The sequence below is a fragment of the Ceratotherium simum genome, chromosome 1 (genome assembly GCF_057802395.1).
Source record: "Ceratotherium simum simum isolate JZ-2026a chromosome 1, ASM5780239v1, whole genome shotgun sequence".
In the NCBI taxonomy this organism is placed as follows: domain Eukaryota; kingdom Metazoa; phylum Chordata; class Mammalia; order Perissodactyla; family Rhinocerotidae; genus Ceratotherium; species Ceratotherium simum.
In genome coordinates, this window is record NC_141900.1 from 107357881 (window position 1) to 107374082 (window position 16202).

The window sequence follows — 16202 nt, forward strand, 5'->3', positions numbered from 1 at the left end:
CATCAATCTTAAACATACTAAATACACTTATATTAATATACCAATTATGTTAGTATATTAAATATATTAGCATACTTGTAGTTAGTAATTAATATAATTAGCGGTTATTGACCTGATAAGACGGTGGTCTCCAATTATTTGTACCTACAATCCAACAGGACGTGCATTAGAACCCGATTTGGAACAGAGGCAGGATGGATACGGGTTCTTGTGGTATTAATGGTTCTGACTAGTTGGTGCCTGTGCTGTAGCGATTGCTAAATATTTTGAATACACCTCTGCCTGGGAGTTTATTTATTACATTGATAGAGAATGGTTGCCTTCCAGAAACTATTTCTTTAGGAGAAAATTTACTAGAAAGTATTTTGCCTTGAAATTACTTAAAATGTGATCCAGTTTGATGCAAATCATATAAACTATGCAAAATACATGGAATAACAAAGGATCACTCAATTCTAAGTAAAGTTCAAAAGTACATTTATTTAAAATGTAGGTAAGATATCAATATAAAAGAAAAGAGTATAAGAAATAAAAATAATCAAAGTACAAAACATTTCAAATCTTTAACATCCATAATTTAGAGATAGCAAGATCTGTATTTACACCATTTTATTTGTAGCTGAAATTCTGTTAACAGTGTTGTGAAAACATTTAAAAACCCGGCAAATGAATCATAAAACCTAATGTGGGCTCTTAAAGTCATATAATACAAAACATAATTTATGTTTCCTCAGAATAAAATTACACATCTTAATAAGATGCAGCACATTTATTATATTTGTTTTCCTGCTTTAGAACGCTTGTCACCTACGGCAGCAGCTGGAAAACAAGGGCACGTGAGGGGAGAACCGGCCGCTCTGTCCAGCAGCCGACACTCCAGGACTCCGGTCAGACCGCAGTGCAGATGCCTCAGTTAAATTTATACGTAGGCTTGTTGAGGAAAACGCCATCCACAGACAACACAACACAACAACACCCAATACAGGGTCCCAAACTTAGTAGGAACATGACAGCACTTTTCTTAGCCATTTAAACCTGCCAATCTTGCTGCACACCCAAATCACAGGGTTTACGCAGCCGAGCACGCCGACTCTCGGGGTGGGCCCCGGCACGAGTGCTGGTTTAAGTGACCACTGATGCACTCTGCGGGCACAGGTGAGACCCAGTCATAGCTGACTCTCCTTTCAACTACCATGACCATGCTCCACCCGACAGGCAGACATCCCCAGAGCTCCCCCATCGGAAACTGACCCATCCCTGTATCTTCAAGAGCACCTGACAACTCCTGCAACTCTAAACCACTCACCTGGGCAAAATGGATGAGGCCACTTTCACGCTATTGATATGAAGAAAGGCCCCTGAGAGGACACCCACAAATCACCCAAGTAACTTTTAAAGGAACTGTTCCTTCTGAAAGTAAAGGTAGTACACAAAAAGCCTTCACAACCATAAAAATAAATGGTAGAAAAAACCTGGATAGACACAGTACACATTGCATAAAAACAGAATGCTCACGGCATATCTGCCAAATCGAATGGGTCCTTAGCATCTGCATCACTAGCTCTGGCAATAATTTCCTAATATATGGTGATATGGAATACACACAGTTCTGATGTTAATGATGAGAAGGTTTCTGCACTAAGCATCTTTCAAAAAGGATATGATTCATAGTCCAGTGTTTGTGTAAGCACTCCAGTTAGAACAAACTCTGCATTATGAACATCTGAAAGGAATGAAAACAAAAACTGTTCAGGTAACACGCACTGCTGTGTGTGCACGCACACACTCAACATACTGCAAGAGCAGTAAACCGTACCTATGCCTCTGGCGAAATATTCTCGACATAAGTGAAGGTCATTTTCACAGGATATTAAAATGATTTCTGACAAACTCTGAGGAAGAGAAAACGAGTGTATCGGTTACTGAACAGCGAATCTTCTCTGTGAGCATGAGGGACTCAACAGCTTGTTTTACTCCCATCCACCTTATTTTGCTTATGCTCCATAAGTTTCCGGAAAGACGGCTGTTTGGATAATACTTTTCCTCCTGCACATTCCACAATCGCTTTCATAGTTGAAAGACTCGGGCAGATTCCAGGTGTGATGTAAAAATATTTTGCCTAAAAATAAAATGAAAATGTGTGTACTATGTTTTAAAATTGCTTTTAATTTTTAGAGTACATAATTTTTCATAAATTCTATCTTGCGATTTTTGACAAAATGTCTAATTTCATGAAGTTACAAAGGTACTAGCCCCCGCTAGTCTCCACGTGAAGTGTGCCTGGAGGAATCCAGGATGTAAATTTGGAAATAATCTAAGCACTTTCCCATGTTAGGTCTGATCTATGATTAGTACAAGTAATTAGAACTCACGTTCCTCAAAGACATGAAGGACTTTGTGATATAAGCAAGAATAATATAAAAGTTTTCACAATTTCTATAAAATTCTAAAATTAGCATTATATTATCCACGTTTATTTGTTAACTAACAGACTGGCAGAACGCCTGTATTCCTTTTCTTCGTAATCTGTATTATTTGTACTCAATAGAGTAGGAAATGATTTTGATGGTTAAGATTTAATTTTCTAACACCTTTGCTCCTAAGTGTACTACAAAATACTATTTTGTTTTAAACTGCTCAGAGAAAAAAAAAATCAAACATTCAGAAAAATCAGACTATTTTAGGTAAAATAAATCTTAACTCAGTATTACAAATGATTTGATTCCTAAGGTGGCTCCTTAAGAAGTGTAAAAAACAGATTATTAATTTACTTAGCCATTCTTTGATACAAAAAAAAAAATTCCAAACTGTTCTAAGTATCTTGTCTAACAAATATTTAAATACTTTAGTCCTGTATTATTTAGGCACACATTCAATTAATATTTTTCAAGAATATTCTCTATTCTCCAGCTGAATACACATTTAATGAGAATAGTATTAAGTAAAGTAAAATTTGTTAAAAGCAGAAAAATCAACTTAAATGTCTCTTACCAATTTAGATAGTCATAAACATACTCTTTGAACACCCAAGTATTTTATAATGCATATCTCCAATAGATCTATGATTTAACTTTGGATCCATTGTTTTAAATTATAGTAAAGAAGAGTATTTTGGAGGTACACCTGGATTTCCCTGACGGAAGACCTCCAGTAACACATCCAAGAAGAAACGGGAAGCCAGGGTGAGCCCGGCTCCTCTGGATGTGTGCTTCCCCCTAAGTCACTGTCACCTTCAACTGAACGATCTATAATGTCTACGTGGACTTATCTGATTTTTCCTCTGAAGTGTACCTTAAAGAGTGGAGAAACATGTGCCCTTTTTAAGGACTCTTCCAAACTGAAGGAGAAAAGCACCTCGGCCTCGGCATCCCGGAGAAGGTAGTTCTGCTCATCTGGAAAAGAGAATGGCATACACTCAGAAAAGGGCAACCCACCCCCAGAACTCTCCCAGTCAGCCAGGGACGCGTTATTCATGGTTCACACTGACCTGTAAAACCTCTGAATACTTAAGTCTCACCTATTATATTTCACTTACTTTCCCCCTGAAAACAGCCAGACTAAAGAAAGACAGGCAGACATTCTTTCTCCTAGATCAGTGTTTCTTAACCTTTTGCGGTCATAAACTCTGCTGAAAAAACCGTACTGAAAGCTATGGCTCCACTCTCATCATGGCACCTCCCCTCCGTACCCTTCACCCATAACGTCACAAATTCCCTGAGCCCACAGATCCTGGTTAAGAACTCCAGTCCTAGAGCAACAAGCTTAAAACTAGCATCGCATCCAGCCCGTATATGTAACCACCACAAGGAACTGAGGGACATTAGACTCAACTAGCTGATAATCAATTAGTTAGATTTTATAGATTTACCAAAAACACATTCCTTTTAAGTATATGAAAATGTATAGCAATTTACAATGGATAGTTTCAACAAATTTTGAAGACTTTTGAGAATTTTTAATTGACTGGTTTTCACAGTAACATTTTAAGAAACACCCAATTTGTCAAAAGTTAAAGATCACAAAATCTTAAAATCTTTTAATTTTCTTATGAATATGTCTCATGTTCAGAAAAGCATTTCTTCTTCATTTCATACTAATAACCAAACAGCACAGCAGAGTGCAAACCTGATAAAACATTCATCAAAAACATGAAACAGGGAAGAGTCTACAGCAGGGTTGGTGAACAGGATCAACCAGATGACACGTGTTGTAGGATTTGTGGGCCACAGATTGTTTCTGTTGCATACCCTCCTTCCTCTTCTTTTAAAACAATGCTTTGAAAATGTACAAACCATTCTTAGCTCATGGGCCACAGTCTGTTGACCCCTGAGCAAGAGCAATCATATCACTAAAGAAATGATGAAATCTGATTAACCATTGCTAGAAATACAAAATCAATCCATCAGCCAATCAGCAGATAAATAAGGCTGCTATACTGTTTTGGGTGAAAGATGATAAGAATGTCTAAAAATTGGAGAAATAAAACAATGATGAATTAAAAAATGAATAAGAAAGTACTGTCACACATGAAATGATAAATTTGAAATCTAAGTTTCTAGGGCAAAAATTAAGGCTGATATGCCTTCTGAAGAACTAGTGAGGGATTACCAAGAAGTAGTTAATGTTTGTGATAGAGAAAATGACACTGAAGAATAATAGAAAGTAATTAAAACAATCCTGGCACAGATGAGAAACTGACATTTTGGTTCTTTAAAAGGAGCCACAGGGGCTGGCCCAGTGGCATAGTAGTTAAAATCATGTGCTCCACTTTGGCAGCCTGGGGTTCTCAAGTTTGTATTCTGGATGGGGACCTATGTACCACTCATCATGCCACGCTGTGGCAGCATCCCATATACAAAATAGAGGAAAGTTGACACAGATGTTAGCTCAGGGCCAATCTTCCTCAGCAAGAATAAATAAATAAATAAAGGAGCCACAGGGTTACATTAAGTCGGTAGGAGTCTGTAGAAATAGTCAACCTGAAAATTAAACTTTTCAGAGCAGCACAAAGGACATGATTATTCCAGAAAGTGATTATCTGTAAAACTGGTGTCTCAAACTATATAAATTAAATATAAATAAAAAATTCCAAAAATATTCCCTACCACTTCTTCAACAAATCAGCTCTAAAGCTATTAGGCTCACAGTAGGGTGTCAGAACCCAAGCAGAGTGAGGAGGGCAATCCTCTCAATGGGGAGTCAGAGCCAGGCAGAGAGAGGACGTGCTGCACAAGGGAGGCAGTTAAAAACGGTGGAACTAATCAAATGAATAAATATATTTAGGATATTGGAAGCCAGGTTTCTCACTGTTGGAGAAGAGATTTACAAACACAGGAAGGGAGAAAACTAGAATGAACCCTGTGGTGTTCGATTAGAACTGGAAAGATATGATCCTTGGGAAAATGGCTGATTCCAGAGCAAGCGCAAAAAAGCATAAGATAAGCCTAGAACATTCTTGTGCCAAAAGCTCAGGAAGTGCTTAAAACTGATGGGGCATGTTGAAAATGACACAGAAGCCAGCTTGAATGGCTCTCACTGGTCAAACTGGGGACAATCTGAGCATCAATAATGATAGTAATGGTAACCTATTGAATAAAATTTAAAAAGAGGTCCCTATGAGGAAATAAATGAATAAATCAATACTTTGATAAGGAACGCTGATATTTGCATAGTTTTAAAGTACTTCCCCATAAACCACTGATTATTAGCAAAAGGAAAGAATAACCATACAGCAGAGAAGCCTGGAAGTCATCACGTTCATCAAGGGGTGACAGTAAACACCAGCAGTAAGACGACAAATCCAAACTGTTCAATGCCCGGCAGGACGCACCGAGAGGGCAGAGCACTGACTGTGACAGCGCTGCCAAAGATGCGGCCTGACTCCATCAGGAGGAAACAGCACACACACCCAGACGGAGAAACAGTCTATACAATAACCAACCTGAAATCTTCAAAAGTGACGGGGAAGGGCTGAGGAGCTACTCCTGACTGAAGGAGACTACATGCAATGCAGGATTCTGAACTAGATCCTTGTGCTTTAATGGACATTATTGGGACAACAGGACAAATGCAAGTGGGGTCTGGGGATGGGATAGTAGCAATGGATCCACGTTAATTCCTGAGCTTGACGGTTGTATTATGGCCAACCAGGAGAACGTCGTTGTTTGTAGGAAACACACATTAAGGTGTTTAAGAATAATGGTGCATCATTTTGGCAACGTATTCTCTAATGGTTCAGGAAAAAGAAGAAATTTGTACTATATCTCTAACTGTTCGGTAAGTAGGTGACTGTTTCCAAAAAAAAAAGAAAAAAAATTGTTTTTTAAATTCAAAAGCCAAATTGGTTTAAAAAAATCCATAAAATGCTAAAACGTAGATAAAAGTAGGAAACGAATTGGAAAGCAAAATTTTAGGTACTAACTGGACAAATAATAACCTAAGGTCAATACTCTTGAGAAATTTCGAAAACCATCTGAAAATGTAAACTTTCGGCAAAACAATATGTCTTTAAATATGTATTAAAAATAAATCATTAGTGGATATCAATAAACCGATTCTCAAGTTTATATGCAGAGGTAAAAGACCCAGAACAGCTAATTCAATATTGAAGGAGAAGAACAAAGTTGGAATACATGCTACTCAACTTCAAGACTTCCTATATAAAGCTCTAGGAATCAAAATCATGTGTTATTGGTGAAAGAACAGACAAACAGATCAATGGAACAGAATAGCGAGCCCAAAAACAGATCCACATAAATATAGTCAACCAATCTTTGACAAAGGAGCAAAGGCAATACAGTGGGGCAAAGACTAATTTTCAACAATTAGACATCCACATGCAAAAAAATGAATCTAGACAAAGACCTTACACCCTTCATAAAAATTAACGCAAAACGGATCACAGATCTAAATGTAAAACATAAAACTATAAAACTCCTAGAAGATAACACAGGGGAAAACCTAGATCACCTTGGATATGGTGATGACTTTTTAGACAACACCAAAGGCATGATCCATGAAAGAAATAACTCATTAGCTGGACTTTATTAAAATTAAAAACTGCTCTGTGAAAGACAATGTCAAGAGAATGAGAAGACAAGCCACAGACTGGGAGAAAATATTTGCAAAAGACACATCTGATAAAGGACTGTCATCCAAAATATACAAAGAACTCTTGAAACTGAACAGTAAGAAAACAACCCAATCAAAAAATGGGCAAAAGATCTGAACAGACATGTCACCAAAGATGACAGATACATGGCAAATAAGCATATGAAAAGATGCTTAACATCATAAGTCATCAGGGAAATGCAAAACTAAAACAAAAATAAGATACCACTACACAACTATTAAAATGGTCAAAAACTCACAACACCAAATGCTGCCAAGGATGTGGAGCAACAGCAACTCTCCTTCATTGACAGTGAGAATGCAAAATAGTACAGCCCACTGGGAAGAAAGTGTGATGGTTTCCTACAAAACTAAACATTCTCTCACCATAAGATCCAGCAATCACAGTCCTCGGTATTTACCCAAAGGAACTGAAAACTCACATCCACACAAAAGCTGCACACAGGTGGTTACAGCAGCTCTACTCATAACTGCCAAACTTGGAAGAAACGAAATGTCCTTCAGTAGGTGAATGGATAAACAAACTGTGGTCCATCTAGACAGTGGAGTATTATTCAGTGCTAAAAAGAAATGAGCTATCAAGCTGTGAAAAGACATGGAAGAAACTTAAATGCTATTACTAAGTGAAAGAAGCCAATCTGAAAAGGCTACATCCTGCATGATTTCAACTACATGATATTCTGGGAAAGGCAATTATTATAAACTGAAAAAATTCTCTTAAGAAATCTTGGAATTTGAGGGATCAAATACGAAATATGTTTGAATATTTCCTATTGAACATTAAATGTTTATAATATCACTAAACCCCTTTATTACCCTAAGAGATCAACATAGCAATCACTAATAACGTCATAAAGAAATGAAAGTCAGTCAACTAAAACTTCCCATCAAATATGAATTGTTGTAAACTTTATAAACAGATAAAAGAATCATTTTCACAAACTGGTAAGCTTGATAAATTAAGCAACTCAAATTTCAATAAAAGAACAGACCATCTCATTCTAAACTTTATCACTTTCTATACAAAATTGGGAGCTAATATTTACGTTTATAGTAATGTTTCTACAAGTTTTTTCTTCTGCTTGCATTGTTACGTTTTATACTTCACCAGTATCTTTCAAGAACAAAAAAATTCCAATTCCAAAGAAAATTTCTAAATACAACTAACAACTTAACACAGTTGCTCACTATTTGTGGATTTTCTATTTGTGAATCTGCCTACTTGCTACAATTATTTGCAACCCCAAAATCATTATCTGTGGTGCTTTCAAGTCATCTGTGGACATGCAGAGTGGTAAACATTTTGAGTTGCCTGATGTGCATGTTCCCAGCTGGGGCGGAACAACGTGACCTCTGCCCTCTCGCTTCAGCTCTCGCACTATAAATGAGGGCCCTTTCTGTGGTCCATTTAGTGCTAAGTTTTCTCACATTTTTGTGCTTTCTGTTGGTGATTTTGCTGTTTAAAATGGCCCCCAAGTATAGTGCTGAAGTGCGGTCTGGTGTTCTGGAGCACAGGAGCTGTGACGTGCCCTATGGGCTTCATCCCAGATGAGTCCCAGCGCTGCTGGCCATGACTTCAGTGTTAATGAATCAAGAATATATATTCAATGAGGTGCCAAACAGAAACATGGTTTTATTGATACATACAATGTTACGTATTGATTGGCTCATGAAAATGATGTGACCAGAGGCTCGCACGAACCAAGCCCTGTATTTCCACTAGGAGCAGTGGTCCAGCACCCACTAATTCAGCATCTGTTATAGAACACAGCTACCACGAACAATGAGAACAATGTTTTATTGTAGTTGAGGACTTAAGTTTTTTTTCAATTCATTGATTTTCACATTAATGATTTATTCTTTCCTATGTTTTATTGACTTAGATATAGAATCATGGAATTGTAAGTTTGGTTCTAGCTTTGCTATAAGTAGCAAACTTAAGTATGTTTACTTTTCTGGATGTTAATTTCTCATCTGTAAAATTAAGACTACGTGAACTTTAAAATATATATACTTTTTATTTATTTATTTACACTAAAGACTGAATTATGTTTAAACACCAGCGGCCAAGAGAATGACATGGATCTGAAATATTTTAGCTTAACAACACTGACTTAACAATGACCTGTCCCCGTAAGTAATACATAAGGTTAGTTTAGGGGGTCAGAAGAGCACGATGCCAGTGGGCACCAGGAGTGCCCCTGCTGGCCTTGCGGGTCCCACAACCACGCATCCTGCTCTTATCCTTTTGTAGCTGTATCATTCCACTGCTTAAGGGGTGGGGGCGAAGGGGACACAATAGAGCAAGTATGGAGAAATACAGGGCAAACTAGTGGCAGAAAAACCTATGAGTGTGTATGCCAGGCTGGTGATCAATATTACTGCTATGTGAAGGGAGAGCAAGCCAGTCAGGTTTCAGTGCCACTGCAGTTCAGGTATAAAGACCAAAGATGAGAAACAAAACTGAGACTGGGGTGAAGCTCATGACCAGGACAAGTGCCTCTTCCACTGCTCCACCCAGACAAGTGGCCAGATGAGGACTGAGGATGTGCTTGTAGGGATTCTGGGTTCCTGTCCCATGTGGGAGACAGGATGACAGACTGGGAACGTCTGCACAGCAAGGCTAACATGGCTGCTGCTTATGCTAACAAAGGTGCAAATCTACGTGGCTATAACAGCTTCTATGGAGGAAAAAAATCATCTGTAACTTATATTCATTCTCTACTTGGCAAGGTTCTAAAAACACTTAGGAACTTTGATTAACCTAAGAAGAAACCTATCCTTTCTATAGCATCTCCAAGTGTGAGTGCTGGTGCAAGCTCTGAGCAATGGGAGACAGGCACGGGGGGCAGACACCCGTCCCTCCTATGTAGCCTGGTATCCAGGACATTCACGGACCTGTTCTCTCTCCTCTTCACACTTTACTGCATGTGGGAACCTCATTCTACAGCCAGATTTCCAAACAAAATATGGAAACAACAAAGCAGGGATACAGAGCTTATTTTACCCCTAATATTATCCAAATTACTAAACCCTTTAGACTTCATGGTAAAATGCAAAGATATCAATCAACTGACTCACTGGGACATGGAATAAATTTATAAATTTAAATGGATAATTACCAAAGAGTTAAAAAATAAACTAGATGTCTGTTGGGTGAAAATGGAGAAAATTCAAGAAAAAATTTTAACATTTATTTGGTATTAAAAACGAAGGTACTGACGCTGCTACTTACCAATAAATTTCTGGCATTTGAAACACTCTTCCAGCCACTCTGGAGTCACTATGTGCTTCACCACAGAGATGGCTGTCAGGAACTTCACCGTGCGTGTCACTTTGCTGGCGATGAGGTGTGTGCATTTCTGCGCAGACTCAGCGACCTCGCCACCAAGGATGTAGAGCTTCTGGGGGTCACAAGCAGAGGTCAGAGAGGAGAGCTAAGTCTACAGAGCCGCCACACCACAGCGTGGTACAGAGAATACTTGTCTAATATTTATGAACAGAATTCTCAGCCATGGAAACAGTACAACTCGTAAAACAACAAAATCAAGCCTACAACACTGTAGGAGAAAAGTAAAAAACAGAATTGACGATATTCCTGTCTGTCATCATTTCCACACTCATCAAGATTACAACGTGAATTCTCGATCAGACACCAATAACACATCCCTATGAATAACTAAAGTGCCCTGAGAACACTGCAGCTTGTGTCATGGTTAAGAAGTGAAGATGCCCAGACTTTCTAAGCTGAAATGAGTGTTAATGAGGCACATTAACATACTGTCTCTATTCTGAAAAATGATGCCATAAAAATTGACCAGGAGACATAAACATATAAAAAAATAATCTCAATAAGTATAATCAACTTTAAAGGTAAAAAAATTAAATGGTACTAAATTTATAATACTAGCACTTACAACTGTTTCTTTTCCTTCAAAAAAAATTAGAAGTAAAAAGTATGAATCCAACATGATATAAGTCAACTTATAGTCTTAACCATCCCCCCAAAAAACAGTAACAAAACAAAATCCCATAATCCTTTGTGCTGTTTCCAAAAGTACATTTAAAATTCTGTTCCCATTTATCAACTAAATGTACAAATACACAACTCCCTCTTTGGTCTACCCTACCCAAGAAAACTAATCTTGAGTAGATCGTGGTTTCGATCAGAGAACTTGAAGAGGCACTTCACTCTTTCAAGCTAGATGTGTTTATGAAAATGACATTCGAGCTGCCTTGCAAACCTTTGCAAGATTATAAAAACGGTTCTTGGTCTACTCACCTCAATCATATTTTTCTACTTAATACGAAAGCAAGTATCTAAGTATGAAATAATAGCACAGAACAAGGCGAGAAGTCATTAACAATTTAATGACTATTTATTACTATAAATACTATGACAAATAGTTTATACATACGTACTATAAAGACTGTTATAAGATATTCCTGATTAAATATTAGTTTAGTAAACTGCTAGCCCAAAGCAGATATACACAGAAAGGAACACTGCCAAAAATCCTTACACAAAAAAGAATAAAATTTCACCTTAATATACTGTTGAACTTGGACAGGCTCAAATCCAGTGAAAAGCACAAAAGGGGTCAATTCTGGTGTTAACTTTTTAGTGGGAGGTGGTATATCTTCAATTCTATAAAATAAATACAAAACAGAATGATGATTTTATTATTGACTTAAAAATGTTCTTTAGAAAACAAGGGATTTTAATAGTTTTAATAAACTTTTTTTTTTTTTTAAGGACGATTAGCCCTGAGCTAACATCTGTTGCCAATCTTCCTCCTTTTTTCCTTTTTCCTCCCCAAAGCCCCAGAAGATAGTTGTATGTCATGGCTGTACATCCTTCTAGTCGCTCTATGTGGGACGCTGCCTCAGCATGGCTTGATGAGCGGCTGAGCAGGTCTGTGCCCAGGATCCAAACCACTGAAGCAGAATGTGCGAACTTAACCGCTACGCCACCGGGCCAGCCCCAACAAACTTCAATGACAGCTTTAAGTGTGCAGGATTTTTTTTCTTAAAGGAAAAATGCGATGAGTTACCTGTCCTTCCTTTCCCTCCTTTTACACAAAGTCACCCCCAAGAAGACCATCTGGCACCTTTAAGGGAAGTAGTCAGTTAACTTACAGTCCAGATGAACACTGTTCTCTTCCTCATCAATGCCCCCTGCCAATTAACTTTTTTTTAAAAAAAGCTTTAAAAAAAAAGGCAAACAGTGAAGCTGGTCTTTCCCATCTCACTGATCTGCTAGTTTCACAGCCCTTCCTAAGGCACCTGTCCTCACGTGGGCATCCTCGCGTCAGCGAGAGGGAGCCCCCCGGCCCGCAGTTCTCCTCAGCCCCAGCCCTGCCTTCTCCTGCCCACTTCACCCCAGAAGGAACAAATGAGCTGCCTGACCTAAGCACACTTCTTAATAATCAGTCTTTTACATTTCCTTACATTTTTTCAAATCCTATTTTAGCTTATATTTAATTGAGACAGTCCAGGTAAAAATTTTTTTAAAGTTTATTTATGCCATTTTGATGACAGTCTTAAAAAGACATAATCACATACTTAGGATTTTACTAAAAAATTCGATAATTCCCAGATTGTGTGGCTGTGGGGAATGGAAGGAGGAAAACATGAGGAGCAGGGAAGAGAGAAGATGAAGAAACTGGTAACTGCAAAAGACAATGCGAGCAGTTAACCTGCAGAGTTTTCTAGAATCACGCAGAGAGAACAAAGCTCCCTTGGTTTACTCCTGCATTTGCTGTGCCTTACTAACTAAATGACTAGCAGGACCTAATCACTGACTAGTACTGGCCAACCATGTCTTTACCAGATGAGACTAGTATAAGTCCGCACGCCCCAAGCCAAACCCGACGTGCAGCGTGTGGTACACACGCCCTTCCGAAGGGGGCTGGTCCCTTCCCACCTGGTCCATGCTGTGTTACCCTCCTCTGCTCCTCAGGCAGACTCCAGGAGCACGGACTCGACGCCAAGGATGCTCATCCAGCACACCTGAGATGGATTCTAGTCTCCCCCCACTCCACCACAGCAGCCTGTGTTTTACACACTGGAGTTCTGCTAAGGTTTGGCTTCAACAAAAAGACTCCACTGCTTTTGTAACAAAAGACAAAGAAAAAAGTACTGGCCTAGTCACCATTTATCTCCAGCAATAAAATGAGACATAGCACAACAAAGCTGTGAAGCAAATCCTTTCAAATCCTATTTACTGTGACAATTCTTAGAAACTTTCTCAATTGCCAGCATTTCCTAAAACAGATTGTAAAAGATAACCCACCATAAAAAAGGAAGGTGATTATTCATACCTGGCTCTTTTGGAAGAAGGCTGGATATTAGTTACTTCATTCTGTTTCATTTTAGGAGGTAGTCTCACACCCTGTAATTAAAATATTATTTACTTTAATCAAACTCCCAAGTAATACAGTAGCTTCCAAGAGACTTATGTGTCCAGTAACCAAACTATCTCATCATATACTAGAACCATGCTCTCCGCCACATCCAAATTTGCATCTGCCTAGAAAGACAGCATGACACAAGCCAGGAGCAGAGGTGACTTTCCAGGGAGCCTCTGTCATTTTTCCGCCTTCCTTCTTTAGTTACCAAATCCTATCACTTCTTTAAAATGTCTTCATCCCTTTCTCTCCTCACCTTATGTTACAGATGTCATCCTTGAAATTTTCAAAATAGTTCTCATTTCAAATATTTTGCCTTGCATCCCAATTTGGAATTTGGAAAACATACTCAATGCAATTGAATCCCATAAAAAAAGACTATTCCTGAAACAAATTTCACCTATGAGGGTTCACAAAAGATATAACATGACAATCAGATCACAGTGTGTTAAGAGCAAAACAAGGTGCTGAAGGCCACAGCTTCCCAGCCCGACAGCCATGTCGCTGGAACCAGCTCGAGCGCCTGACCTGGGGCAGACGCCAAGCCCCGTGGGGAGGAGAGAAGAAGGCACCTCTCCCCGTGGGGTGTCCCCACGGCCACTCCCAACACGGCTGCTGCTCCCCATCTCCTCCTCTTCACATCTTGAACACAGAGCTTCTTCCAAAGAAATTTTGTTTATGTTAACTATATGAGGCAACTACCTCTCGATCTTATTAATTTACATTAACTACAACTAATATTTTCTGAGTATTGCTGCTGTACATAGACTACCAAAATACATAAAAGCGTATCCACAGAAAACACTTGAAACCCATTAGCCCTTTCAGACATGGAAACTCAAGCTTTACAACAATGTGCAGGAAGGTTTAGACTTTTTCTAACTACCACCTTTACAAGAAAACAACCCTTCAACTCTCCATTTCCAACGATTACGTTTACTTCTCCAAGCTACCACTCATTGGTAGCAACCACAGAAACAAACGGTGGGATTAAAAAAAGGGCAAACTGGCCTCCCGGTCATTAAGACTTTCAGCTTTTAGTTACGGATACAAAGACACAAGAGGAATTGACACCTGGAACCCCTGACACAATTTCAGAATCTAAGCCACGTGGTTCAGGAGGGGAAACTCTGACGATCACTTTCCCAGCTTGATCTTAAAAGCTACCATAAAATTTCTTTCATGCAAATGAATTAGGAGACTATTTGCTTGTGCTGATGTGTCAGAGCTGGTCATGTTTTATTAAAATCATAATTACTAGTTTAAGCAAAGAAAAAATGCATATATGACCATATTATCATTAGCGTGAAGAAAACAGACAGCAGCCTAGAGGCTTCCCAAAAGACTCCGGATGATTACCAGAGGCTTCCGGATTAGATTTGGAAAATGAGAAAGTCAGATCATCAATAATCAGAACACAGACTTAGGGTGTTACTTGGTTATCCTGACAAGAACGCTCTCCTCAGCCAGCTGTTTACAGGAGCACAAACCCTAAAGGACCTCTGTAGCTGACAGGGACGTGGTGAAAACCCAGGGGCACGTGACATGGACATCAACCTAAACCTTTAAATCACACTAGCAAACAACAGAAAGACCGCTATTCTCACAGTGACAAGCAAACAGAGACAATTAACAGTAGAGAAATTCTATGGTGAAAAATGACTGAAATGGTAATGTAGGAAAACAATTCATGCTCTACCCAGTGTGCTGACAGAGGAGAATGCAGACGGCCCCTCACTTAGAAGGCAGCCCAAACCTGTCTCCTAACCAACAACCACTGGCATTCACAGTTCCACAACAGTCCCTCCTGAAAGCATCCCATCAGCGACCTCAACCAGAGTGACAGGACCCTGCTGGGAGCTGAGGACACGGTGTCCCCGTCACAGGAGGTCAGGCCTCCTTCACTTCTCATCTGAGCCTGGAGCAAGTATAGGTCGAGGGCTCTGATCTCGAGTGCCTGTTCACAGTCCTCACCTCTCTATCCCTATGAAAACAAGAGGAAGTCTTACTGTATTCTCTTCTCCAATTCCTTAAGCAATCACACAGCTCTTCGAGGCAAATAATGCTCCTCATGTGTATAAAGATGAATGACAGACAATATCACCAATCAAGAGAAAAAACAGACACAAGGCATACCACACATTTCATGACAGGTGGGAGGATACAGCCTTCATCTGGTGTTATGTTGACAAATTGCTAAAAGAATTTTAATTTACAAATACAAATATACCTACTGCATTTTTATAATATAGTAATAGCCAAAGTAAGGTTATTAACTTGACATACCATCAACACCTCTGCTGACACTTTTAACGGAACTCTCCAAGCATCTAAAGAGAGAAATACATTATTTGTACAAAGATACATTGTTTAAATAGAAAAGCCTCTTTTGGGGCTGGTAATCCTAGACACATAGGTGGGTAGCTGACAACATAATAAGGATAAATGTAAGGACTATACCTTAAGTTTAAAGAAAAGCCTCCCAGCACCAGGTGAGGGAGGAGTCGCAGGCAGCTGCTGGGAAAGTGCTCAGCAGTTTAGTTTACTGCACACTTTCTACACAAGTAACACTAAGAAAGCCAGCAGCACACAACACAGAACACTGTGTCTAAAGCAAAGGTATTCACTGTCCCAGTTTGCACTGTCCTGTTAGCTAGTTCT

At 39.0% G+C, this 16202-nt stretch overlaps 1 protein-coding gene across 5 annotated transcripts in view; it reads right to left on the reverse strand.

Annotated features, from left to right (window-relative positions):
- Positions 1 to 460: 460 nt before the first annotated feature.
- Positions 461 to 16202, reverse strand: part of PAXIP1 (PAX interacting protein 1) — a 54781-nt gene continuing 39039 nt past the window's right edge. For 4 of the 5 annotated variants that reach the window (XM_087433557.1, XM_087433547.1, XM_087433570.1 and 1 more), the window contains 9 exons: positions 15828 to 15871; positions 13455 to 13525; positions 11677 to 11779; positions 10367 to 10535; positions 3292 to 3392; positions 1985 to 2119; positions 1817 to 1892; positions 1663 to 1723; positions 461 to 925 (listed from right to left, as the gene is read on the reverse strand). In XM_087433557.1, the coding sequence (XP_087289683.1) occupies positions 910 to 925; positions 1663 to 1723; positions 1817 to 1892; positions 1985 to 2119; positions 3292 to 3392; positions 10367 to 10535; positions 11677 to 11779; positions 13455 to 13525; positions 15828 to 15871 (776 nt within the window). In that variant the 3' untranslated portion in view covers positions 461 to 909. The remainder of the gene's footprint in view (positions 926 to 1662; positions 1724 to 1816; positions 1893 to 1984; positions 2120 to 3291; positions 3393 to 10366; positions 10536 to 11676; positions 11780 to 13454; positions 13526 to 15827; positions 15872 to 16202) is intronic. The other variant, XM_087433553.1, reaches the window with a different exon arrangement.